The sequence below is a fragment of the Amblyomma mixtum genome, chromosome 4 (assembly GCF_055824585.1).
Source record: "Amblyomma mixtum isolate Tamu chromosome 4, ASM5582458v1, whole genome shotgun sequence".
NCBI classification, from domain to species: Eukaryota; Metazoa; Arthropoda; class Arachnida; order Ixodida; family Ixodidae; genus Amblyomma; species Amblyomma mixtum.
In genome coordinates, this window is record NC_143015.1 from 84,193,632 (window position 1) to 84,221,225 (window position 27,594).

General features: G+C 44.9%; 1 protein-coding gene across 1 annotated transcript; it reads left to right on the forward strand.

Moving 5' to 3' along the window:
* Window positions 1-3,848: 3,848 nt before the first annotated feature.
* On the forward strand, window positions 3,849-23,236 carry LOC149347250 (uncharacterized). Its single transcript, XM_089585538.1, has 10 exons — window positions 3,849-4,375; window positions 6,198-6,244; window positions 7,835-7,873; window positions 9,492-9,527; window positions 12,034-12,127; window positions 12,971-13,116; window positions 15,009-15,056; window positions 16,911-16,946; window positions 20,435-20,567; window positions 23,019-23,236. The coding sequence occupies exons 1-10, from the start codon at window positions 4,315-4,317 to the stop codon at window positions 23,024-23,026; spliced, it is 648 nt and encodes a 215-aa protein (XP_089441664.1). The 5' UTR covers window positions 3,849-4,314; the 3' UTR covers window positions 23,027-23,236.
* The last annotated feature ends 4,358 nt before the right edge of the window (window positions 23,237-27,594 follow it).

The window sequence follows — 27,594 nt, forward strand, 5'->3', positions numbered from 1 at the left end:
CCGTCGTCGACATATCGGCATGCCGAAGCAACGGGGACGTCGCGCCGTACCAGTAGCTGATTTCGTTCACTCAAGCCACGGTTGAGAGCAGCACAATCGTGGCGCGCGAATGTGCTAGTCACTTGATTTTTTTCTCGGTATTTCGCGGGCTTTCATTGGAGCTCGGAAAAAAGGTACTCGTCAGGCTTTCTTAATTGCAAATAAATGGAATGGGGGTTTCTGAAGGTGTTCTCCAACTATTCACACCTGCTGTATTAAGTCAATATTTATGCATTTAGGAAAATTATCATTTCCAATTAATTAAGTGCAAAACAAAAGATTGTCTGCGATGCGGAAGCCGGTTGGTAGGTGTATGTAAGTGTTTTCCGTGGACTACCTCAAATATTTTATTTTTAACCCTCGGCTAAAGTTATCCTGGACACCCTGCACACACACACACACACACACACACACGCACACGCGCGCGCCCGCACGCACACATACACACACGCACACGCACATATTCCTGCCACAAAGCACACTTGAAACAAACAAAGAGAAAGACAAAGGCTAAATGCGGGGAATGTCCACTATAAGCGCTACCACACTAAATTACTGCATAAATCTGTTGTTCGTGGTTACCTTCAAGGACAAAATCACGACAAGAGGTAACCTCGGATCTGGATTCGGCTCCGCAGAGACATTCCGTTCCGGTCCGATCCGGTTCGAGCATGTTCAAACTGGTTCGGGACGAAAAATGTTTATACGATAGGTGTTTTAATCATTGAATTACCGCTTTGTTTCTTTCTGCGACGTACGCATGCGAAATAAAAAAGACAAAATTTGTTTTTTTTTAGATGTTGCGACTTCACATTCTTGAATTTACTCTGTACGGCCACCGCAAACCGCAACCAACCCACTATCACAAGTGGCAGTTCATTAATCGCGAGAGGTTGTTCGGGAAGAGCAACCTGGCTCTCAACCAAACAACCCTAAGTCCCACCGATGGCAGAACCAGTCATAGCAGGGCAGTGGCGCATCATTTAACCGCTATACCACTGAACCAGGAGTGGTGTGAGGGCTCCCAGGAATCTATGAATGCAAAGTAGACAGTGACCAATTCCGCATATATGGACATTAACCCATTGTCGCTATCCGAACAACTGCCTTCCGCGTACAACACTGGATATGAACACCGGAACCGAAGCGAAAGCCGCAGTTCGGTTTATTGGGGATTCAACGTCCCAAAGGGACTCAGGCTATGAGGGACGCCGAGTGGAGGGCTCCCGAAATTTCGACTACCACCTGGGGTTCCTTAACGTGCACTGACATCGCACAATACACGGGCTTCCCAAAGTGTTAGAGCACCTAATTCGCATTTGGCATAACTACGCAAATCGACCATCATTTCCTTTAATTTCGCAAAAGCCTTTGATATTGTTACGTGGCGGCCAGCCGATGACTGAGAAGCGATGGAAGGTGGTTACAGAATGATTTAATAAAGGATGGCCTGACTTGAGCACTCCCTCCCGCGGCACAGCACAGATTGTCGTCTTCTAGTGCGTGAAAATATAGTTCGCCACATTAAAATTATAGGAAACCTTTACCCTGCTGGAGTCACTTCTAACAGTATTGATCTTATTAGAACACACCTAGATAAGTTCATCTTGACAAGTGTGAAGATGACCTTCCCGTCGCATCTCGTCTCCCGCAAGGATCACTTCTAGGGACTATTCTATATTTGATGTGCATGAATGAATGACATAGGGAGTGTGCTGCTTCTGAAGTTAACAAATTTTTGGCGATGACTGTTCTGTGTATAAGAGTTTTCTCCACAGCGAATCAAATTAAGTTACCCGACATTCCATACAAAATATCCAACTGATGTACTGAATTAGGCATGTTTCTTGATATCAATGAGCGTTTAATGCTCCAAATATGTGAAAAGAACTCTGTTTTCCGCCATTCATACTATATAGCTGGACTGACGCTCAAGAATCGTCAGTTTTAACCTTGCAGTTCGCAACCCCGAAAGGTGAACGGGGATAGGGATATCGACACTATTTGCATGAGTACCCTTAAGTCCCACTAGTATTTGAGGTGTAAATTGCCTTGCGCATAAATGCAGAGGAATTTTGGCAGCATATAAGGTTTTAGCGCGGCCTCGTCTCGAGTACGGTCTTTGTTTATGGGACCCATTGTTTTTCTTCGTTTATATTCGTTTCATATGACACGAACACAAGTCAGGATAGAATTCGTGCATTAAATATATGATATTGAAATGAAAATCAGCAGTCATGAGAACATTACTCATGTTTCTCGCGTAGGGACACGTTTTAATAATAAACACATTGATTCAAATTTATCGAGCACACTGTAATGCATTTAAATACCCATTCCATGTTTAACAAATATACATTATCGATTGCAATAAATTGTTCAAGTGCATCTATTGAATGTAGAAACGTGTGTTGCCAATTTGAGAGCCTCGCATGTGCAAACTTAGTACGCACTGTGTTCATATCATGCATATGTGCGTGAGTGGGTGTGTGCGTGTGTGTATCTGTTTGAACGTCCGCGTGCGCGCCTGTGTGCCACGTGTAGTCCCATGACGTAAACCGCTTTTATTACACCGGAAATCAGAAAGAAGTCTTCAGGTGCCACTACCGCTCGGACGTGGGGAATTTTCCACGCGAACACGTGCCAGTGGTCTTCCGTATCCTGATTAGACGTGATTTCACAAAATCTCCGCAATGCAGTCTAATTTTACTGCTGCTTTTCTAGTTGCCCAGGGGTCAATCAGCGAGCTGCAAGTTTGACCGCGTCCATGCGTGACTGTTGTTTGCGTGCTAAAGCAACCAAACAAAATGCAAATCAGTCCAATCAAGCGTTTGCTACACTGCGAAGAATTTACGCATTTGGGCCGCCGCGGTGGCTCAGCGGTTATGGTGCTCGACTGCTGACCCGAAAGACGCGGGTTCGATCCCGGCCGCGGCGGCTGGAATTTCTTTGGAGGAGAAATTCTAGAGGCCCGTGTACTGTACGATGTCAGTGCACGTTAAGAACCCCAGGTGGTCGAAATTTCCGGAGCCCTTCACTACGGCGTCTCTCATAGCCTTAGTCGCTTTGGGACGTTAAACCCCATAAACCAAACCAAACCAATTTACGCATTACGTAACCGACTTCAAAGAGTACCTAGCAGTTCACAATTAGGTATACAAACACCATTTTTCTCCACGCTGTTATGGTAACCTGAAACAAGAATCCCATTGCTATATAGATGGCGTGCACCGTGTAACAGCGGCCGCCTTGTTGGTTTGGCGCATAATGGCCTGAGTTGCCTATGCGCCATTAAACCAAACACAACCAAAACAACCAACCAGGCTTGTTGGTGGTTCAGGACCCGGATAGTTGCCACCTTCTGTGACGCTCACTGTGGAAGCTGCGCGGAGGTGGTAAACGTCATGGTGCCCGTGACGTCACATTCACGTCATGTACTGCACCGTTTCGTTTCCAACCTCTTAAGCACTTTCTCAACTCTTCTTTCCTCCAGATTTTCCAGCCTCTTTCTTAATCAGGTTAAGCGGGGATTAAAAACACCTCCCTATCCTCCGCCCGCTTTTCAGCACATCTACGTTTATGTAATTCTTGCCCTGAGAAGTCGTGGAAGCTGTTGCTCCATAAATTTTGTGCAAAGATGGCACCGCAAGGAATAGAATACTATTGAGGAACTGACAAATTTTTTCTTGCCTTTAAGCAATAATTCCCTACAAATGTTTAAAAAGTGAGCAACTGAAATTCGCGGGTGAAAATTAAAATTAAAAAAAGCAACAGCGCAGTCCTCCATCGTGAAATTTGAGTTTGTATTGCTCCGCTGTTCCAGCGCGTGTTTCTCACTCAGGGCCATCATGTCTATAAATGCACTTCTTTGTTTTGTTTCTGCATACTTCCGGATCTATTCGTATGCCCTACATACATCCTGGTGTAGACCTGTGAGCATTAAAAAAAAACGAAGGATATAGCAACCACAATCGGTCTTTGCAAGTGAAATGATGACGAGGTCGCCACCTTGCCCCAAAAGCGCGTGACTACGTTCCGGGACTACTGAGAAGATGCTAACACCCAAAATAGGCCCCAAAATATCTCTGAACCTCCAAAACTCATACTCAGCGCGTGCTAAACTGCATTTTTTTGTTTATACTTGGTTGGAGGCGCGTGCGATGAAATGCAGCGGTATAAATGCGGGCCTGGTCTCCACCCAAATGAACGTCACCCTGCCGCGGTGCTACCGAAGTCCATACACGTTACGCCGAGAACCTCCAAGTTACTGAAGCCATGGCTCCAGTCCTCTTCATCCTGGCCCTCTTGGCGCCCTCGGCCTTCGCCTCCACGACCCGTGAGATGATTTTGATGCTTCAATACTGTCTTTATGTCTTTTTTTTTCAATCTTTCCTCACCGGTGACCACTGAGCAGAAATCGGCACAGCACACATTAGAGACATTTAGAATTGGGTGGCCCTATCGGTTGGGGATGTAGGGAAAAAGCGGGGGGTGAGTGCGCAGACGCAGAACAATACCGCCCCTCCCTCCGGTTAGTGTACTTCGCATGCGTACTAACCCTCCTGCTATTCCCCCATGCCCCTAACTGATAGGGTCACCCTATTCTAAATGTCCGTATTAAGTGCGTCTCTGAGCGGCAGATTGCTGTCTCAGTTTCTTCACGTGTCAGTACAAATGGAATTTTCTTGGACGCTGGATGTGCTCTCTGCCCGATCATTTCGCCATACTGTTCAAGCCTGAAGGCGGCACTGAGAAAGAATGGAGGAATGCATCATTTTGCTTGAGGCCTTCACTTGTCCGCTTTCCTTTTTTGCCAGGCTTTCTTAAGCAATGAATTTCTAACAGGACCCGTCATCCGTCTTATCTCCCAGTTTGACTAAATAGCATTTCCTAAAATCTCGTCCGGGAGAAAAATGTTTTTCTTATTTGTTTCGGCTGTCTCGATGATAAACTTTCTGTAGAAGCGACACAGCCGGGCATGGTTGACACAGCTACTTCAATTAGGGCAAATTTTGGACTGAAACCATGAGGGAATTTTTGTTGTTACACGAAATAGATTTTAGCGCCTTTTCTGTCTCGGTTAACACTCGCCGTCCGAAATTAGAAAGAATTCAGTTGGGCGTCACAGGATTCCAGCACATAGATGGAAGACAGCTTCCTTGTCGGCCACGTCTGCCCTGTACTTTTTTAATTGAATGGTTAAGGGGCCAGATATCTACTTACCGAAGTGAAGGATTTAGCCATTCATATTACAACAGTACAAAAAGGCGAAATAGTGCAGGAAGAAGGAGCATGCACCTGAGTTAACTTGTTCCTCTAGTATCTATTTCGCATTTTAATAGTTATAAGGTTACGGAGAGTGCAGTTTTCTGAAATATATACTGTCAAGAATATGCCAAGATGTTTCAAGAATTCAAGTTGTTTCATTGCAAATATATAGTTCCAAAATGCACTGGAGGGGGCTCATTCATTTGTAACTCACTGCTAAAGAACTTAGTGCTAAGAAATCTTTAGCAAGCATCACATCGAAAAATCCCCGGTACGAAATATTTATTTTCAATGTTTTCTCTCGGGAAACAAAACATACTTCACCAAAATAAGGAGGACGCCTTTTTCATGCTATTTCTTCCTCAATGAATGTACATTTAGCCTGTAGAGTTGAATGAAGACCATCGACGTTTTTAGACGTCAGCATTATTGAGAGTAGTTACAGACTTCAGCGCTACAAACAGCTACTCAGGGCATCTCTCCGCTGCTCGCCACTGCCGCTGCAAAGACGCTCGCATCGCGTGCGGCCTGTGCATTGGTTAAGAAAAACGCTGGAATAAAAGTTAGCTATATGGAAGGCTCTTTCACAAAAAGGAATTCTTCAGAAAAAAAAAAACGTTTTTTAAGTGCACAAAATATGTGTAATGGAAGCGATGCATGTGATTTCTCGGTATGCCTGTAATCTGCCGAATGAGTAATAAGCAAGACCACGGCAAACGGGTCTCTCCTAGCGACGAGCGGAAAACACAGTGGGACTGCAGCCAACAAATTCATCGCGCAAAGTTCTGGTCAGAGCGTACCGTAGGCTTACCGGACTATTTCTGCTAACTCAAGGTGTCTGATCTTCACGAAGAAACCCGTTCTCACACCTTACAATGTCTCATTTCCAGCAAGCTGCTTGAATGTGACTCTTCCGGGCATTTTGAACCTCGGTCAGGTACGTCACCTTCCATTCCGCTTAATTCTCATGCTTAGCGTCGTCCATACTAGGCGGTGAAGTGCCGTTTAGGGGTCTTGACGCTTAGACCATTCGCCGCCTGTTTAGCTAAAGGGCTTCCATATAAGCGAGCCTCAGTCAAATGTTTAGGGGAATCCCCCAAAGTGGAGTAGATTTGTAATAAGAGAATAATTACTGATTGACATCCACCCGAGCGCAGCCATACGGCTACAAACGAAAGCTATATAGCTTTCTCAGAAACTTCGTAGTTGAAGAATAATTTGTACAGGTCAGGGTTTCGAGCCCGCGACAAATGAGTAATTGAGTAATTGGGTGCATGCCAATGAGTACTTACTCCCTTATTAAAATCCACTCCACCTAGGAGGATTCTTCTCAACATTAGACACTGTCCCCACTTCGAGTTAATGATCAATTCGTTCTCGCCCTACAATAAGCTTGCCGTCCCGGTCTGCTCAGTTGTTATAGCGACTGCTCCGGTGAAGCAGTGGTCCGGGTTCGAATGCCGGACCAGAACGCATTTTTCTTTAACTGCGAAGTTTCTGTGGAAGCTGATTAGGTTTTCTTTGTAGCCATATGGCTGCGTTTCAGTGGATGCCAATGAGTAATTACGAACTTATTACAAGCGACCCTTAACTAAAGGGCTCATGACGTTCAGTAGCGTCGAATTTCAGCCGACAGAAAAAAACGGCTTTGGAATTCACTTGGTAATGGACAGAAATAAATTCCAACAAAAAAAGCCCAAGTAGGCGTTACAAGAAAGAGCTCCTTTCTTTTAAATGTCTGCAGAAGACATGGTAGTGTCCAGGCCGCGCCAATGGAAACGCGGGTGACGCCTTTCGTGTTCACGCGTTTCCGAATGGTCACCCGCACGCCGTCAATTTGTGAAAATAAAACCCGGTTTCGACAAGCTCTACAACTCGGGAGTTCACTGCAACAAAGATGGATATTTCGTGCATACAAAACGAGGGAATTTATTCCTACATTATGGCACATTACTTCCTTATAGTGAAAGCTCTTAATAGGAGTCCTTCTCGGGGTATTGAGCACCTACACGGTCAGCGCCCGATCACGTAACAGGCCACGTGTCATAGGGCAAAACGTGAATTTCTGGTCACGTAACAATCACATTAAGCCGCGTGTCATCACGTAACCAGTATTAGACACGTGATCGTGCGTCCGTTCCGTTTGTTGTCGTACGTAGCAAAGCTTGACTGCGGGTCGGCCATTAGCGAGAAACAGACAGCAGCACGATGACAGTTTTTCCGAAGTTTAGCACGTTACTCAACAGTTGGTCAACCTTTTTCAATTTACTATTTTTTTCAGCCTTTATATGCTTATATTTTCGCCATTACCTCCTTGCCGGTAGCGTACTGCTCAGTTCAACTCTATCGTTCACAAAATCTCAAATATCCAGGCACGACTGCGTAGCTGGCCAATATGCACAGAAGTTAATAGCCGCCACGAAGAAAAACGTGATACTTTAAAGGTCTTCAAGTTAACCAAAATAAACCTCTGGCATAATTTAACAGTTGACTGAACCCCAGGTTAATGGTCCATTATTTTTTGCAGTGCTTTGGGACCTCCCTGAGCCTCTGTTCGTCGTCTACGGTAAGATAACCTTTCTCCAGTATTTCGTTCTGAGAAACCAGAGTACGAGCAAAGCCAATTGCCTACGCGCATGCCGTCCTATCGATCTGGAGCGTCACAATCGCCAAGCGAATTTGCTTAGAAAAATAGCAGTGGCTTAGCTCAGCTAGACCAGGATATGCTTAGCGAAAAGAGTTTCGTCTAATGACATTTCGATAGCGCGTCGCATTTCGGCTGACGAAGTGAGCGGAGGCGAGCGCAGCGACGAGGCAAGTGGTGTGACGTCATTCCAAACGGCGGCGGTGGCTCCGCGCCAAGGCGCGGGGTGTGACGTCATGCCAGATGGCGCGGCGAGCGCGTGACTCCCGCCAGCTGCGGCAGTTGCTAGGCAACGGCTCAATGTGGTCTCTCTGCCTCCTCGGAGCATCACCACAGCGCAGTCGCAAGTTTGTGGCCCAATGTAACTTTCGCTACAAAATTAAGGGGCCATTACACTCCACCTTAAAAAATGACGTGAGAGTGTTAAGGGTTATCCGCAGCTTTCTTTCTTAATTACTACCTCTTTCTAATTGCTCATACTGATTACATACATCATTTGGCATGCAAGATTACGTGATACCCAACAAGGTACACAAGGAGTCTCTCTGACCAAGTCGGACGAACGTGCCTCAGTGGCCTAGGGATCCGTTGTAACGCTCCACTTTTGAACGTCGATGTCGCCAATAAAGAAAAAAAAATGCCTCACCTGCCTACGGATAGCGTGTGTCTGACTCGCAACCCAATGACCATGGGTTCAAATTCCAACTAATGACCCCTTTTTTTCTGTGTAACTAATTTACTTCACATTTTTGCATGTCATAATGACTTTCAGGGTCAATGCCAGAAGAGGACACCACATTGGGCGCCATGTTTCCGCGAACGCTCTTTGTTGACAAGGTTTATCCGAAGCTTAAAACTACTCCGTCATGCATCTCACGAGAACCAGATCCCAAAACTGAAGTGTAGTCCTTCTGCAGCATACTGAATGGCGTTACTTTTACAGAAATTTGCCTTAACTGCTCAGAATGCAGTACTTTGCGTCTACACTCAAATTAAACGATTTGAAGTGTTAGCGCTTTCAGGTAGAAAGCATCGCCCCGAAAGAGGAAACAATAAGCCACTGGTAAATCCCGAGAAGCCGCTTATATAGCCAACAGTTTATGGAGTCAAGAGATCCAAATTGTTCTCAGTCAGTAGTTATGAAAGTTTAGCTTTGAGTCGAATAAACTGGTGCTGTGCGCCCAATTAGTCGCACCCACTTCTATATCAAAACAATATTTTTTTTTGTAACCACAGCAGTGAAAAATAATTGCGATGATCACGCATGTTTTATTTTAATTCGTCATTACAACAATAATTCTATTTTCTTCCGCGCATCAAAGTGAAAAGAATAAATGCATTATCCTTTCGCACTAGGTTCTTAAAGGTTTCGGAAGTTTCTGTTTCGTGTGAAATTGCAGTTTGCAAGCAGTAACTATGGAGTCTGCTGAGAAAACACAAATTTATTTACTTCTATCTCGACAAATCTTCTCATTAATGAAATGGGCGAAAAACATCGCTGCTAACTATTTAATATATTTCTTTTCATGTGCTGGAGCAGTCCGGAGTTGTGACAGCGTTGACAAAACTTATTACGGTATGCAAACGTTTTCTATGCCTCTATTTCAAACACTATGAAAAATCTGCGTTATTTTACACAAAAAAAAACAAGCAGTATTTCATTCCTTGTTTTGTGTGCATAAAGGCCGCTGAAAACTCGCTGTTTTATGCGGCGTTTAAAGCATTAAACCAAGACAGTCTTTTTAAAGTAGTAGAGCGTAGCACTTTAGTTAAGATACGAAACAGTACTGTACAAAAGCATATTTGAGCAAGAAACCTTTTAAAAACATAATTTTTTCATCTAATGCAATATTTCACTGCAACAATTAATAATTCCGGAAACCACCCGACGGCAGTCTAGCATTTTTTTGGTATCAACTTTTTTCCCATCATCAAAAGCGATCCCCATTAGTTTTCTATAGCAATCTTAACAGTTCGATGCGAAGGATGGAGACACTTTGAGGAAAGATTTTGCTACATATCACAAGAATGGCCCATTACCTTCAATATTTTCACAACAGTATCCTTAAATTTTGTACTTTTCAAAATTTTTATCGAAGAATGTTGGCCATGACGAAGCTAATGCGACTTCATAAGCAGAGCTGCAGCTGTTCATAAAAATTACTCTTTAAAATGCACAAAAATAATACACAGCACACACTTTAATAATTGTGATATTTCAAAATTTATTACCTGTCCTACATTTCGAAATAATTTGCGCCTCAATGCATTTATTCAGGAAGAGATTACCTCCTATGTCTTCACGCTTGTTTCTACTTTTTCTGTGACATTAAAAATTCTCCTATGCTGTAGATAACTCTTTGTTCCAGTCCATTTGTTCCTTTCCTTATCTTTTTGTGACTACTGCTAGGCCTATTTCAATTTTCGTCTCATTACCTCTTTCTCCTACCTTATTTTCATGTACAAAACACAGGTAGAATTCTCCTGATGCTTAATCATTTCTGTCGTGCACAGTAGTATATCACTCACTATGTCCTGAAGGCATATTCGCTCGTTATACGCCAAGGTGGAAGCATAGATGATCACTACGACCGAGCATGGAAGATGTCTTCGTTAACGCACGCAACATACGAACGCTGAGCCAATGCTGGAGTCCTTGCAATGAACCAGAAATCAAGCCTCCAGTACACTTGTTGAAGCACCATTGTATTGTATTGCATTGTATTGTATTATATTGTATTGCATTGCATTTTATTGTATTGTATTACGTCGGAATATTGGTGGTAACAGCAGCATTTATCAACGCAATGATAAGCAAGAAAGAGCAACAATGAACACCAAGATGTTCGCTACCACCGCCTGCCTCCGTAAGCACATACCACATCTCAAAATAAAAGCCCGAAAAAACTCAAAATATGGCAGCGTGCAGCATTTCCGCGCTTACAACAGGACATTCTCTCCTTATTTTAACCATCTTTCACGCGACTTATACCGTCTCGATGATGGTTGGTTCGCAATGACATACCTGCTACGTGCTTCGGCTGCAATTCGCGTACATTTTTATGCCCAGACATTTAGTGATATCAAGAATGCATGCATATACACAGAGATGTGTTTTGCGCTTTGCGCAAATTTGTGAGAAGAGGCTAACTCACAAAATGCGGGCGGACGACGTGTTTCGATCATTTTTTTTAGTATTGCTCGAGAGCCGATCACTTGGCTGGGAAGTATGTATGTACCAGATTGGTAGGTGTGATTCCAGTGCCATAGCAGTCAATTACGACTACAAAAAGAGGAAATAAGAATGCTTGCGGACGTGATACCTCGCCATATACATTCTAAATTTTAATCAAGTGAGCGATCAAAAGTGCGCAACGAGAATTGCAGTAGTAGGCTACCTTTACAACAGCGTAGTGATGTTCCCTGATACTGCATGCCAAATCAACATACCTGTAGTACCAAAGCTTAACAAACTGTGATTTGGGTCCAAATATGCAAAGCCACGTTTTAGTTCTATTACGATCGGAGTCATATTTGTGAGAATGTGTTCCAGCATGTGCATATAAGGTGTTAGCACAGAAAGAAAGGCTCCTTGTGTTTCTAATAATGTAATTAGTCTCTTTGGAAGTCATTGTCCGATGCGTCGGCTACAAAAATACGCCAAATGTACTCCTCCTGAAACGCTTTTTCTGTACGGTCCGAGAATCACCGTTCCCTCACTGACTGCACTCATTCTCTCAATTCTGTAGTCTTCATATGCATTTATCGTTTCCTTGTTTACTATATTCCACACCATTCTTCTCCTGCTACCCTGGGTTTTATTTCATATCCGCTATTTCTATAAATATATTGGTTGTGAAGTTTACAAATGCTTGCATGGTTTCGTGTGTGCGTGCGTGCACACAAGGTCCACATGACATGATATTTTTGTATATTCGGTCTGTCACCCCGATTTAAATTGTGTCAATGCAATGCTGCACTGTATTCTGTTCAGCGCTACAAAAGACAATACAAAACTAATATGCAAGATGAAGATTACAGTAGTTCCAGAAGCGAAACAAATGTACTTTCCCAAATTGCAGTGCTTAACCACCGCTCTGACCACTACCAGCATCATGGGAGCCTTTACCGCCCTATTTCAAGTCATCTCACTTGTCTTGAACCTCACAGGCTTAGGTAAGCTATTATAAAAATGCAATCCGATTTCATTGTCGTCTTGTTCAGCACTTGGCCAGCTTCTAGAAAGGAAGCACACGCGTAGCTCTGGTGAAACTGCTATCTTGAACAACCCAGCTTATCGCCGCAGTGGGTGCTGTGGCCTATCAATCAATCAATCAATCAAAGCAATTTATTCACCATTAATATCTGGTTCGTCTACCTGGGCTAAAAGTGCGCACACAGCTTGACAAATGCCCAGGAAACCATTACATCGCAGTAGCGAACGTGAAGAATAAAAAAGCAAAAAAAAACAAGTTTATATTTTAACACATGAAAGGTACAACGAACATAAGAGATACACAATACAATCGTTACAGTAAAGAAAAAGAGATAGAAACAACACTTTGACGTTACATATTACGCTATGCCGCCGCGGTTGTTCGGTTAATAAAGAAAAAAAAAGCCGCGGTTGCTCAGTGGTTATGGCACTCGGCTGCTGACCCGAAAGACGGGGGTTCGATCCCGGCCGCGGCGGTCGAATTTTTTTGGAGGCAAAATTCTAGACGCTCGTGTACTGTGCGATGTCAGTGCACGTTAAAGAACCCCAGGTGGTCGAAATTTCCGGAGCCCTTCACTACGGCGTCCCTCATAGCCTGAGTTGCTTTGAAACGTTAAACCCTGACAAACCAAACCAAACATTAGGCTGTAATACTTACAAAAATTAAGACAATCAGTACAGTAGCACGAAACACGTTTCGAAAGGCAATAGGCTGTTTCTACTCTGACGTCGATAGCTTGGTTGGCGATCCTAAGAAGGCCGCTGAAGCTGATATGTAAACCTGTGCCGAATATATTCTGCAGGTTTCCTGCTCACATTCACGAATGGTATGCTGCCTGCGCTGTGCGCCATCACCAACACGAGCGGATGTGAAACTCTCCTGAACGGAAACGCCACCTGCACGGCCCCCATTTCCGTCACGTTGCCAGACACTCTGAATGTCTCAAGAGTGAGTTCTTATGCCTCATATATGCTACCTTTTCTTCCATTCTGTGGAACCGCAAGCCGATTTATTATTTTGTTACTTAAAACACCTTTGTTTTCGGAAGTGAACTCCGCTACGACATTTCTACCAGGATATTACACCGCCATCCACAGTGAAGGATAACGGAGTGTCTTTCGATCTTGACGTCATGCGTTTCGGTCGGTTGGAAGAAAAAAAAAGGGCCTATTTTAGAACCGATTTTTCGGCAACACCCGCTTCTCTTACTGCCAAACAAACACTAACATGGCCAGAAAGGCACCTAATCGATTTTTACTGAGAACCAGAAATGCATGGAGTGCTCCATAGCGTCCCTCTTGGAGGGAAGGCCCTTGTGCACCTCGCGGAATATGCCTGGAAATCACACGTATGCACTCACCATCAGGAACTATTTCTTCCAGCAGTAGCGTTTTAAAGGGACGCCGGAAGTGTTTCCATGGCCATATTCAAATGCAAAAGCTCCTTAGAACTGATCTTTGTGATTATTAAATTTACAAGCTTAAAAAAATATTGATTCAAGAAAGGCCGCCATCCTCAGGAAGACGTTGAAGTAACGAGCGTTAGCTGTTTGGTTTACTAGAATTGATACCGTTGTTTCTAATGCTATTGTAGATGGCGCTACAAGTGTCAATACTAGATGTGCTGTTTTCTAGTTGCTGCCACAGATGGCGCTGTGATCTCAGGGTGGTAGCAGACCCCACGAAGTATCGAAACTTGATGAGTAGTTGCTGCCACGGTTGGCGCTGTCGTCTCAGGGTGGTAGCAGACGCCACGAAGTATCGAAACGTGATGAGTAGTTGCTGCCACAGTTGGCGCTGTGATCTCAGGGTGGTAGCAGACCCCACGAAGTATCGAAACGTGATGAGTAGTTGCTGCCACAGATGGCGCTGTGATCTCAGGGTGGTAGCAGACCCCACGATATCTCGAAACGGGATGAGTAGTTGCTGCCACAGATGGCGCTGTAATCTCAGGGTGGTAGCAGACCCCACCAAATCTCCAACCGTTATGAGTAAGAGCTAACGCTCTTAAAATAATTGTTAAAATTTCTGCTCACAAACGATTAGAGCGACACCTCATCGCGCGTTCTAAGCCGCCCATACTCCTGTGGCGTGAATGGACAATCTTGGGCCGTATTCTATTGGCTGTCCATTTTCCGTTGTCCATTCGATCATGTGTCATTATTCGCCCAGATATACCCGCCACTTTCAAGCGTCCGTGGGAAGCGACCCTCTAAATAGATGGTTGGCAACCGGACCTCATCATGTGCTGCACATCGCAGCCACTGGCAGCCAGTCGTCTGGTCCAGTCCCCTGTTGACAGAGTGCTGCGATGCAGCCCACCATTGGCTGCATATTCCATTCAATTTCAGCCAATGGAAAGGTTTCGTTGGCAAGCACCCAATGGCCGGGTCACTTGCCGAAGACGCTTGAAAGCCGCGGGTATATCTGAGTGGCCACTAAGAGAGGACTGTATGGACGCGAAATGGACAATGAATAATGACCAGCTTATAGAACACGAACCTTCGACTAGCCGTCTCTTTGGGCATGCGCAGCTTACGTGGGCGGGAAGGGGCTCGGTGGGGCGCAGTCTCGACCTGTTTTGTTAGTTTGTTTTTCTGCTGCGTCGCCGTGTATGAGTGGAGGGCGGAGAGGAGGGGAATCACTTCTGATCGCTGGTATCCCCCGTGTTATAATGAACCTAGCTTGTAAAATTTTGTAGAGTGGCGAGAAGCGATGGAATACTCATCGCTCGTGAGCTTTTCCAGATGCCGTTTCGCGGTCCCTTTAACCACACGCGGCATGGGCATTGCAAACAAACTGCATGCACTCACTCTTTGAAACTAATCGCTGCTTTTTCAGTGCGTCAACCAAACCCTGCTTCTCTGCCAAAACGGAACCCTCGCATCGGTAAGCCCGTCCATGGGATATTTTCATGCGCTTCGCAAAGCTTTCTTCGCCAGTCGCTCAGTGCCTATGGCGTTTTGCTTCAAAGCGCTAGATCATTGAATCTATGCCGGCCGCGGCACCCATGTTACAATTAAAGCGGAATGAAAAATGCTAGTGCATTCAAATTTATTTTTCTGGCTTATTCAGCCAGCAGCCTCGAACAGTGCAACATACCGTTTAATCATTACTGGTGCCAAAAGATGTTTAATTTCAAATTTCTTGATTCCTATTATATGTATAGCAACAGGTGTACACATTACCGTCGTTACGGGCTTTACGGAAGCACTAGAAAACTTGCCTTTTGCGAAAAGTTCTCGCAAATACCTTATTGATTAAGGAGAAAAATTCCCCAAGAATTAACGAAGAAAGTAATGGAGCAGCCCACAGAACCCACGCAATGTGGCTCATTTCTGGAGCGTGGCGTCCACAGCCATCCGCAACAAAAAAATTAGGTAAATCACGATGGCCGAAGCTTGAGTAACTTCGCCGAGACATCAGAAAAGATGCACGCCTCCTGGAAACCGCGCACTGTGTAACTTGCAACACCCATGATGAGATCGGAGCAGCCTATACAAAGCGACGGCAATAGCCCGGTGTTCCTTAAAAGTTATCGATCTAGCTGCTGATGAAAGCGACAACGCGCTCTGCGGCTTATGAGTTACGCATTGTATTGCTATGTGGTGATAAGGCCTCCGCTGATGTGCACCGAATCATAATCAGCGAAGCTGTTACTATCAATTTTTCTTCGCGAACTACCCTTTTGCATAAAGCACTAAGCGGTACGCGGAAAATTAGAAAGACGAAAACGAAAGCAGCACTGTCCTTTTTTTTTTAGAAAAGCATGTAATGTAAACCCAGAGAAGTATTCACGTCAAACAGCGTTTCCCAATCTCACGTAGTCAAACAGCAGCTATACTGTTGACGAGCTTGAAATTTACTACGAGGGCAGAATGAAACGCGAACAGCTCCTATGAAGAAAACACAGAAATGTGCGTTTACATTTCAGTTATAGTACGCGACTGTAATGCGAACCAGATTTATATGTAAAAGAGGCAGCGAAGTATATTTTCATAAACCGTCTGCAAAGAACTGTCTTGCTGAATGGTGTAAAAATGCCGCATATGCGTGTTCGCCTTTCAGTTCGGCCGTGACAGTCGTGGCCGGGCCTATTAGCTGCTGTCCGTGGGGCTACGGTCGCTGGCTGTGCTGGGGATAATAGGTTACATGCAGGAAGAAAAAAATAGCAGGCGTCGTTCCAAAACTGCAGCCTTGAAAAAGGACAGACGGAAATCACGTGGTTCTCGTGGCATCTTAACCCGCTGCCCTTTGCAACTACTAGGAATAGTGTTTTGGTTCCTATGGCAACAGCGCACGCAGAAATTCCATCCGGCAGGTCCAGGAAAAGGTAAAGAAGCAAGCACATGTAAAATGTGAAGGAGAACGTGCCCACACGCTTTCCTTCCTTCCTGACTGGAATGGTAAAGGCAGCCATCTTGTGTGGACGCTCTTAGCAACGGCCGGAAGCAGCGTTATAGTTGCTGTAGCCGGCTTCCCAAAAATGACCGCCACATTCTCCCATAATTTTTCCGCTCCCAATATGGCTAGTTATGACACCATATCTTCACGTGAGACATTGAAACCTTCACATGGTTTCTTTCCTCTCTAAATCCGTGTTGTGAATGAGCCCACAGGCCACTTGTTTTGCGGTTATGATTGTAAAAGTGTCAGGAAAAAAAAGGAAGAATCTAACCCTTCATTTAGTGCGTCTTGACTCTAGACCATCGCATACTCAACCGAACTTTTTCATAATTTCAGGATGGGCTTGTGATCAACGTCATCAACACTGTGACGGTGAGTATCACACGCTGTTAATTGCGTCGGCTGATCGGGGGTTATCGTGACTAGCGATAATTACGCACCAGCGATATCGCTATTTTCCGAACGGCCATAATTCTAGAAGCACGCGTATTTATGTGAGAAAGCACACATGAGGTATGTTTTGTTCTCTGTCTTGTCGGGAAGAGAAAAAAAATAAATGGGAATGATCTCTAAGAACCCTAGCATATTCTTTATGTGATGCGACATGTTGCCGTAGCTGGCTACCTCTACTTACCTATTACACCTGTCATAAGGCGCTCCTCAATGGTCTTTTGAGCAAAGGCGCCTCGTTTACCAAAGGAAGGAAACTTGAAAGAATCACTGAAGCAGCTCCGCGGTACAACTCAAAGGTCGAATGGCAACTGAACTTTCAGCAGCCCTCACTGTGCATCAGGCGGTGGAAGTGAGTTTCAAAATTTAAGTTGTGTACTTTAATCAATCGTGCGCTCAGAAAATACTTCGTCCATAACTGATGTATTGACAGCTTCTTTCGTCAACAGCAGCAGGATTTGTTTATCGCCCCGGCTACAATAGGCCCTCAGCGTTGCAACTAGATTTGTTACTGTCATAACATTTTATCACAAAATATGCACGCCACTCCCGAAATTAAAAGCAAAGACATTCTTTACATCTGCAAAGTTTTTTTCAACATAACAGGTATCTAGCATTTTCTCTTCTTTGCCTTCAGTTTTCTACACAGGATGGCGCTGCGATCGCAGAAACTCGAATGCCGCTCCTCCGAGATACCAAAATCTCGAATGGCTGTCTTTGTCTTCAAGGCCATTTGTGGCATGGGCGTGACACTCACACCGTGTAGAAGAGCACCGTGTACCTTTGAGCAAGCAGACCTGATTGTTAAAGGCCGTTGTCGTGCCCATTTGACAGGGATATAACAGGAAGAAAGCATAGTGAAAATGAGTATATATCATTACCAAACGTTGCCACAACTCAGAGAAGCGCCTGTTTATTCACTTTGAGCAGTTTCAAGTTTTGCACCACCTTACACTGCTTTGAATACCTCGGTAACTCTTAAGGCTCGTTTGACACAATTCTGTTCCTTCTGAACTCGCAACGGTTTCCTATAATGTGCTCTCCCTAGCATTGACGTCTTCTTTACAGACACATTTAGCACGCTTCATCTCGAAAATGAGGTGCTTTTCCATGGCAACTACCATCTGGAGGGTAGAGTTGGGTGGGTGGTTGGCTGAATAGTAGATGCAATTTATGGCGGGTATAAGTGATTGGCGGTGGGGTGCGGAGGTAGTTAGAGGGTGTCTCATCCCTCTAGCTAGGGCGGTACGTTGGGGCGTTGGCTGCTGGGTGGTACTTCTGGAAAGTGGAGGCTGCACTTAACGAGGCTTCGAACAGAGATTCTTCACTCGCCGAGGCTTCCCATCGAAAGCGCCGGCCTTTTTCCCAAGTGCCACTGTTACTGCTGTCGCGGTAAAAAACTTGCAATAGTTGAAGATAATAGAGTTAGGAGAGGAAACTGAGATAATTGGTTGGAACTATCAACGCATGCTTCTCTTTCTCCTCTTAGCTAAACAGAGAGCCCGACGCATGGTCTCTTGACAACTTGTCTACGCTAACTTGATGAAAGTCATCACTCCCTTCGGGCAGTTCTTTTTCCTTTCTTCATAATATTGCTATATTTCCCAGTCTCCTTCCAAGTCCTTTCCCTTGATGTCCATGTGCAGCGTTCTGACATTCAGTGCTACCTCATCCTAGCTGTGTTCACTGTGCGCTTTCTCAGCAATGCATCTCGTAGGAGCTCAGTTTACAGACGCGGTCGAAAAAAACAGGGATTAGGCGTCGCCTCTGTCGCTGCTCTCACACGTCACTTAGCGAAAATTAGAAGGCTGTTAAGTTTAAGCGATTAAGTGATGCTGATAGCTGTGTAAGATTGGCGCCTGGCGCAGGTCAAGGAAGGAGACTGCGCGAGGCAAGCGTGTTCGTGAGTGCTGTGAACGTCCATTTGGAAACCGATATTTAAGGCAGAAGCGGTTTGTGCGCCTTCCTCTATAACAACAGACCTCCCGATTTCATCATCGAAACATTTCTTATCCGGTGGTAGAGCACCGGGTAAGAAATTTGGAGGTCGTGGGTTCGGATCCCACCGGTGGCTCTTCTCGGCTTTCTAATCAATTATCTCCAAATAATTACTCTTTTAATCTCCCATTGATAAATACCGCAAGGTTAAAAAATAAAAAACCTCCCCTATGCTACTTGGTTTCGCTGACAGCGTCGTTCATGTACACATACACACATGGAGGAAGACAGCAGTCACCTGCACCATTGAAAAATTAGGGGAAGGTTTACTTCTTTTACTATGTGCTGTTGATGAGCGGGAAATTAGGGGCGTAATCCTGTCAAAGTTTCTTGCCAAATATAAATTTGAATGTTCGATAAAAAAAGGTCGCGGCCCCCCTCTCTGCGTGGTTTCGACTTGTGAAAACCGTCAATAGCCAGAGGGCTGTATGTATGATATATATTTGTCTATCAGTAAAGCAGAAAGTTGGGCTAGTTGGTATCGATCTGCCTAAAAACGGCGCACAGAAAAACAAGCAGAACACACGGAGAACGGACAGGACAAGAGCTCACGAGCAACTGAAGCTTGGTCGAAAAACACTTCACTCGGTAAGCATGCGCCAGGAAATTCAGCACGTGTAAACAAGATAAAAACCCAAATAAAAACGTGACGTTGCTTTACGATAGACAAACGGACTAAACCAATATATGTTTTTTTTTTAAATATGTAAGACAACAATTAAAACAAGAACCTAAACCCCTGGGATGACCGAAACACATAAACTGACACGTCAGTTCCACGTCGGTGTTTTTGCTGGAAAAAGAGCGCAAGTTCCTCCGTATCTGTTAGCAGGAGTGGCAGCGCTTTCATGCAGGTTTCGCCTTTCGCATGTGCTGTTTATGTGCTTCGGTCATCCCAGGGGTTTAGGTTCTTGTTTTAATTCTATTGAAGAAGCGTAGCTTGTTGGGCCAGTTGGTGCATGGTATGTAGAAAACCAGCGAAAAAGACGCATTCACAAGGAGGAGAAGTACACAGGACAACGCTGGACAATGTTTTAATTCTTGTCGTACATATTTTTTTAAAATATTTTTATCTTGGTTTAGTCCGTTTGTCTATCGTATAGCAACGTCACGTTTTTATATGGGTTTTTATCTTGTTGACACGTGCTGAATTTTCTGGCGCATGCTTACCGAGTGAGAAGTGTTTTTCGACCAAGCTTCAGTTGCTAGTGCGCTCTTGTCCTGTCCGTTCTCCCTGTGTTCTGCGTGTTTTTCTGCGCGCCCATTTTAGATGGATATTTGTGTGTGTTCGTGTTGTATACATTTATTTATTTCTTCTGAAGTGCCTGAATTAAGCAACGCGCAGATTTAGCAGAATAGTATAAACCAGCTATAGTACAATTTCCCGCGTGTTATCGTATCTTGTATCGCAGTGCCTCCTGACGACGCTTTTGGGCACCAATCCCGGCAACATGCTCAACGGACTGGGCTGCATGGTCGCCGGGCTCATACAACCGATTCCTATCCTCAACATCGGAACGTTCTTCCTCCGAGCCTTGTTCAGATGTAAGTCCCTACTCCGCACCCACACTTATTCTGAGGCATACATATGGCTTCAAAGGATGCATCGACCTATTTCTTGCCTCCCTAACCCCTTCATTATGTGTACTTGTCCGCATATTCAAACGAGCGCAGCTCAGCCTAACTAATTACAATTAACGTCTTTATTTCAATGGAATTGCTTCAATTTAATCGAGCAAAACGTGCGTTGCAATATCTCGTGTAGGGCGCACGTCCAAGCAATAGCCCATATCAGGCCTCCGAAAATAGCACATATTGCAGCAAACTAGAAGATACAGAATCTTCTTTTCCCTAGCAGGAACTTGCAGTATACCTACGAGAGATTAACAAGGTCCATGTATGCAATACAAAGACCGATAACTGCTTCGCTTTCCTTGTTTCTAGGTGCACGATTTTGCGTATTGTTCTGACCCGATCTCCTAACGAGCTTGTTTCTAAGGAAAAGCCTGCAGTGACATACTAGCAGACTTGCAGTTTCATTTCGTTCCAAACAAGGTGAAGCTGGTTTTCCACGACCTGCTGCACCTCCGTCGATAGACAGCGAGTCTGAACTTTCGTTTCAGCTCTCCATAGCACAGGCCTGCAAGCTGAATTTTGTTGCCTCCACAAAACAGATTTGGTTTGGTTTATCGGGTTTAGCGCCCTGAAATGACTCGCGCTAGATAGACACCACAGTGGAGGGCACCGGATAATTTCGACCACTTGGGGTTCTTTAACATGCACTGACATCGCACAATACACGGCGTTTTAGCAGTTAGTCTCTATAGAAATGCGAACAGCCTGGCCGGAATCCAAACCGTGGCTTTCGGGTCAGCATACAAGCACCATAACCACTGAGCCACCATGGCGGCTACAAAAGAGGTTGTGCTGACCAAGGCAACGAAATTTAGAGTAATCGTAACTTTCTAGTAGCTATGTGCGCCTTTGTAAAAAAAAAACGAATTTTAGTTCATTCCTAGTTGACTGCGTATTCTGAACACTCTTGCATATAATGTTAAATGGATAGTTGATGACGTAAGCTACTTGGGCGCTGGAACGTACTGAGATACGAACAAATAAGCAAATACAGAGGGACATTATTTTTTAACTTTTATTCCGCTATTATTGCTTTCGCATCCAGAGCCAATACAAAGTATTGCTCCAGCTTCAGGAACCTTACCAAAGTCACTGATTTCTCATAAAAACAACCGCGCCCCGTGGTTTGCAGTCCTTGCGTCCTTTTGCTCCTTCTCGATGAAATGTCTGCGCTGCCGTGTGCGCATAGTGTCAAAGGTTAATGCACCCGCTTTGGAATAGCTTCCCTACGGACTCTTCCAGGCGGCGAAGGGTGAAAATAACGCGATATCGGCCCTGGGTCGCACAACAGAATTTCAGCTGCCCTGCCAGCCATTGGAATAGCCCGCAATGCTTAAGCGTAAATCTTTGTGCAAGCATATAATATGCTAACATATTTATTATAAAAGGTGGAATGAGGATAGTTTCTTTAAATTTGTGTTCGTAGTGGCAATCGTTTTGATGCCTCTTCCTGGCTACATTTTTGTATGTCGGGCAGAAAAAGACGTATTTCTTGCATTTATTGCTGAAAACGTTGGTTTTAGTATTGAGCTTTCTTCCTCACTACTCAAAGCTCGCGACGTAAATGATAAAACAGACTCGATGATTACTGGTTCACAGTGAATAGCAATGTGGCCTAACCGCACAAATTCGCAATGAGAAAGCACTGATGTCATCACCAACTTCACATAAGTGTTGTGAATACCGCTGCTGGTGGTATTATAAGTATTTCATCCACTGGCCTTTTTAGATAATAACTGCTTTGTTTTCCGTGAAAATATAAGTTTCCTTTTGGTATTAGAGCGATGTAGTCAACCGACACAGGCTAATTCAACGGATGTTGACTGTCCCTTACACAGAAACACGAAAATAAAAAAAACGAAAAAATAAAAACGAGAAGAAGAAACCACAGTGCACACACTGTACAAACAAAAAATTTACGCCATAGGGGACAGTCAGTAGATGTTACCAGTTTTCGCTAGGCATGACGAAAAATGCTGCTAGCAGGCTCACGAAAATACAGGCAACGCGACATTTATTACGAACATCATAAGTAGGTCGCTAAGAAGATGAACAAACACAGTCGAAAAAGAAGACAGATTAGTGTCAAAAATCCGACAAAAGTTTGTAAATTTGTCGTATCGAAACTTTTTTTGTTGTTTAATAGTATTATTCTGTAGTACTGTAGTTTTCTCTGTTGTACGGTTATGTGGTCTGTAGTTCAGTAGTACGTTGCTGCAGTAGCTATACAAATTTCTGCTGGTGCTACTACGAGTTTTTGATCAAAAACATTAGAGTAAATGTGTTGTGACGGCACAAACTTTTTGTTGTTTTTCGGCTGGTGAGTTCTGGCCTTAACAATCATCCTCTTTACATTTCCAGGTACGTAGAGGAACCCTGGAACCGGGCCCAGCGTGCAGAAAAGTAGGCGCCTATCTTGACGCTTGGGAAGGTTCCGCTTTATTGTGGAATTCCCTCGCTCTTTGGACGCGCCGACAGGTTGCTATTCAAGAGGACCCGGCACCATTCTGGAAGTCGGATATCGTTCCTTCAGTATTCTCTTTGTTGTAATATACCAGAATTGAAAGTAATTGCCTCAATCTGTGGCTTTCTTTTTCGTCGTTCAGTTACAGTGTGATCCACGTTATGTGTATGAAGACGAAGGCAAATCTAATCGACAGACGTAGTGCAACTTCCAAGTGAAGTGAAATCGAAAATTCAGGAGAAATATACAAGAACACATAATAAAAATAAACGAAATTACAAAAAGCATGAGTTGTAAACCAATATAGAAACAAAAAAAATCAGTGTCATGCCTTCATCCTAGTAGGGCACAAATAGTCGATACTAGGAGATAATGGTTTATGGGGGTTTAACGTCCTAAAGTGACTCAGGCTATGAGGGACGCCGTAGTAAAGGCCTCCGAGAATTCCGACCATCTGCGGTTCTTTAACGTGCATTGACATCGCACAGTACACAGGCCTGAAGAATTCCACCTTCATCGAAATTCGACCACCGCGGCCGGGATCGAACACGCGTCTCTCGGTTCAGCAGTAACCACTCAGCCACGTCGGCGGACGAGAGATAATGACCCGGTCCTATGCTTTACCGAGCTCTAGTTACACTGCCCACTGATATTAAGTTTACATGATTTGAAGAAGCTCGTTGGTGCTAAGAATAAGCAAGCAACAGATCAAACGACGCCAGGTGCTTGTTACGAGAAGCTCCACCTTTTTTTTTATGGCTGCATAAGGGAGACTTTGGATAATGCAGGGGAAAAAACAGTAACAAACACACAAACTACTCTATGGCACACAATGGTAGCCATACGCGGTATTCACGCATATTTCAGCATCTCTCATATTGTGTTTACGCCGCCAGTAGAATTGCAAGACTTCTAAACCAAATTGTGATGGCGTTGGGCGTAGCTAGCGCGAAAGGAAGGCAATGCATGGGAGCGCGGTTCCATCGGACATTGCGCTCTGTGCTACCGCTCGCAACAGTAGCCGTCCGTCGAAAAGAAGGAATATACCGAACGCGACCAGTGTGCTTAAATATCCGTAAGTGTGTTTCCATGAGCGCCTCATGGGCAATCGAGACCAAACATGTAGGAACACAAAATGAAAGACAAGCACCGCTCCCGACCAACGCCTACAAAACCGTAGGCTCCGACAAACTGCGCATGAGCAAAAAATACAGGGCCAAAGCGAGAGAAAAAGTTCCTCAAACACAAGAATGTGCTCACTTTCTCCTCTTCTCTGGGCAGCTGCGATCCCCTGGTCAGGTCCTCCAACCTGTGACGACGCTTTGTGCTACAAGCGCCTCATTAAGAAACTCCACACACCTTCACTACTGTTTCCAGATGATCCCAAAACTGCACACTCAGATCAGCGCCACCCAGAATGTTATTTCCCACGAGCTTCACATTAAAACTCTAACCCCAGCTTGCCTGCACCTCTTCGGCATGCCTCCTGCACCAACTGCCCCTCACTCTATGCCAAACTGGAGAATTGCCTCTTTCAGTGCCTACAAACCCCCCCTAACTCCTCTCTCCAACCTACCCCTCTTACCTGGAGCATCTAGCTGGCGTCGGGCCACCTAAACGACCAGAATGCTCAGGTGCTGCTTGCACAGGATATTTTGAGCACTTAATGTCACGCTCTTTAATAAAGTGTTTTCTCTCTCTCCTCTTTCATCCATCCTCCCTTGTAGCTATTTTTTTGTGGAAGCCATGTACAGTCATCCACACAACAATCGAACGACGCACCATGGAGTACACTTGCGTCATTTAGGAGTGGAATATAGGGCCCAAAGCAATACAATATCGCGCATGCACATTCCCATGGATAGCGTTTAACTCCTCATGTGTTACACCAGGCTCCGTCAATCGTCAGAAATGCAAAACAGAGCACTCTGGTCAAGACTTCTAGACAGGCCTGTGGGCGGCTATAAAGGCTTTGTAAAAGTTGGGAGCCCAAGGGGTGCACCTCTAAGCGATGCTATTCGGCGCGTTGTGAGCAGTCAGTCTCCCGAATCTATTAAAACTGAGAACTGTTATCGTGCTCCGCATACCGAAAATGAGGACTTGCACCGATGGTACAACAACCACACTACACGGCGTAGATGGAAACCCTTTGCGCTGTTTACTTTTGACAAAGGCTGTGCGTGATGTTGTGTTTGCTCTCTGTTGAGAAAGAAGCACTATCGCATTTTCATTTCTTCATCAACGTAGCGGTAAGGACTAAAGCCCTGCTGCATTAGCCGCTTTCCGTCTAGTCGCCCCGATACGTCCCGCCATATTAGCCCCAAGCAAAATAGGGATAACACGCGGTCCAGGGACCGGAAATGGAGAGCGGGAGACGCTGAGCAGGATCGGAAGTGACGCGGAGGCTCAAAGCAAAGACGGGCGCGAGACCGCGACTTTCTCGAAATGGAACTCGTGCATGTGCGATAGAAGCGTGATGACCCAGAGGTCCAAGAACAACATGCGTCCAGAGTACTTCAGTAACCCTCGCTACTTCTACCTTCGGCATTTCACATCAAGTTGTAGAAGCTATTGGGCGCAACAGCCGGCATATATATCAAGAGTAGAGAAGGGTGAAGATTTCGGGGCTCCTTATGACACACATAGGAAGTTAACAGTCACCGAAACCAAGGAAATCTCGTGGGAATGTTTCTATCTTTTCATTTTACCGATACGTTAGCGTTATAGGCGTCAGTTCTACCGTAAATGGCTACCGAAGTCACGCGTGAACGCGTGGCCACCTCACATATAGCGAACTTTCTGTACTACTTCGGATATAACGAACCACACTATATAGCATTGCATACTACTAACTTTAGTGAGTCAGCCAGGATGTAACGAAGCTAGGTATGCCACCTTGGACATAACGAGCTTTTTGTGTTCATCTTGGATACAACAAGCATTACTGTGGCAACCCCGGATATAACGGACGTTTTGTTGCCTAGGTTCGCCTCAGTATATTTCTGGTGTTGATCAATTTTTCTTCGGTTTTATAATTAATTACCTTGCAGCCATAAAACGATTACACTATGAATTTCCCATTGATCAACAGCAGAGATAAAAGTATCTGAAATGAAATAAAAAGAAACGGTCTCCTGTGCCGCGCTTGGTTTCAGTGATTGGTGACTTCCTCCTTGTGTGCGTGCGTGCGTGCGTGCGTGTGTGCGTGCGTGCGTGCGTGCGTGCGTGCGTGCGTGCGTGCGTGCGTGCGTGCGTGCGTGCGTGCGTGCGTGCGTGCGTGCCTGCCTGCCTGCCTGCCTGCCTGTCTGCATGCGAGAGTGCGCGAGTGCGTGCTTGGGGGGGTTCACTTAATAAATTCTCACAGTGAACATATACACATCGCAGTAGAACTTAACGACCGAGCTGCCATACTTCCGGAAGCAGGAAAGCGGACAACATTCGACAACGGCGCGTGGACGTGACGTGCTCGTGCGCGTCCGCCTCTTCGCTGCTTCAACCAATTTCCACGAAAGCGTTACTGAAAGCTTTCGGTTACTTATAGGATACTGAGCATAGGGAGGCAAATAGGCTGGTTTCTGGAGCATTTCATTCTTAACTAGCAGGACTAATACGGCCTGATAGGCGGGACAATAAAGAAGCAACTGACACAGCACCGAAATTAAAATTGTCCCTATTTTACGCGATGCCAAATTGACAACGGAGCAGACGAGGGAAGGAGAATGAGGGTCTCGTTATGGCATGCATATGAAGGAAGCCAATCACCACGGAAGGCTTACAACTGTTTTTTTCTGTTTTTTTTTTTTGTCAATAACGAATCGTATTAAAGTTGTCGTTTTCGCTCATCTCAGTACGTACGAGACACTTAGAATTTCTCAAACAGCGGAGTGAAATTGCAAGCTTTCCAATGCGGGCCGATCCTGGTCCCTTTTGCCACTCCAAGAACAGTCGCGTGGTCCGTAAATCTGTTATTCGAGCAGCGTTGTGCTAGGCTGACAGAAGCACGACAAAATCCGTCCACCGCCTTGTTTCCACAGTCAACATACTGCGACTCGTGTTTGTTGTTGCATTTGTGTTGTTTTTGTTCCTGCGCTTTCTCACTCACTTTCCTGCACGTCTTGAAAATTTTGCCGAGTCCTGAAGCCGCACAACGCCTCTTCTCAAGTCCTTCCTCAACCGGTGTCTAACACCATGGAAGTACAAGACATCTAGTTCATGGCAGGGTGAGGCTAAAGCAGCTGGCTGTCCGTGATACGTTCTGGTCACAGCCTTCAGGCGCGGTCCAAAAAGAATCGATTGTTTTTAAATCCGATCATTTTTAAATCGAACAATGTGCTACCAGAAAAGGAATATTTGTTATTTTCGAGAATGCCGCCTTGAGTTACATTGTGCTATCAGTTTGTGACCTTTTTCCTGCTCATACGCTTTTACAGTTCATTCGGAATCTTAATCTTTGTCATCTTGTTTTGTATATTC

Excerpts from the sequence above, each read along its gene's own strand:
- LOC149347250 (XM_089585538.1), top strand. The coding sequence starts at position 4,315 with ATGGCTCCAGTCCTCTTCATCCTGGCCCTCTTGGCGCCCTCGGCCTTC. Across the intron at positions 6,245-7,834 it reads GCATTTTGAACCTCGGTCAG|TGCTTTGGGACCTCCCTGAG; the intron begins GTACGTCACCTT and ends TATTTTTTGCAG. Across the intron at positions 15,057-16,910 it reads AAAACGGAACCCTCGCATCG|GATGGGCTTGTGATCAACGT; the intron begins GTAAGCCCGTCC and ends TCATAATTTCAG.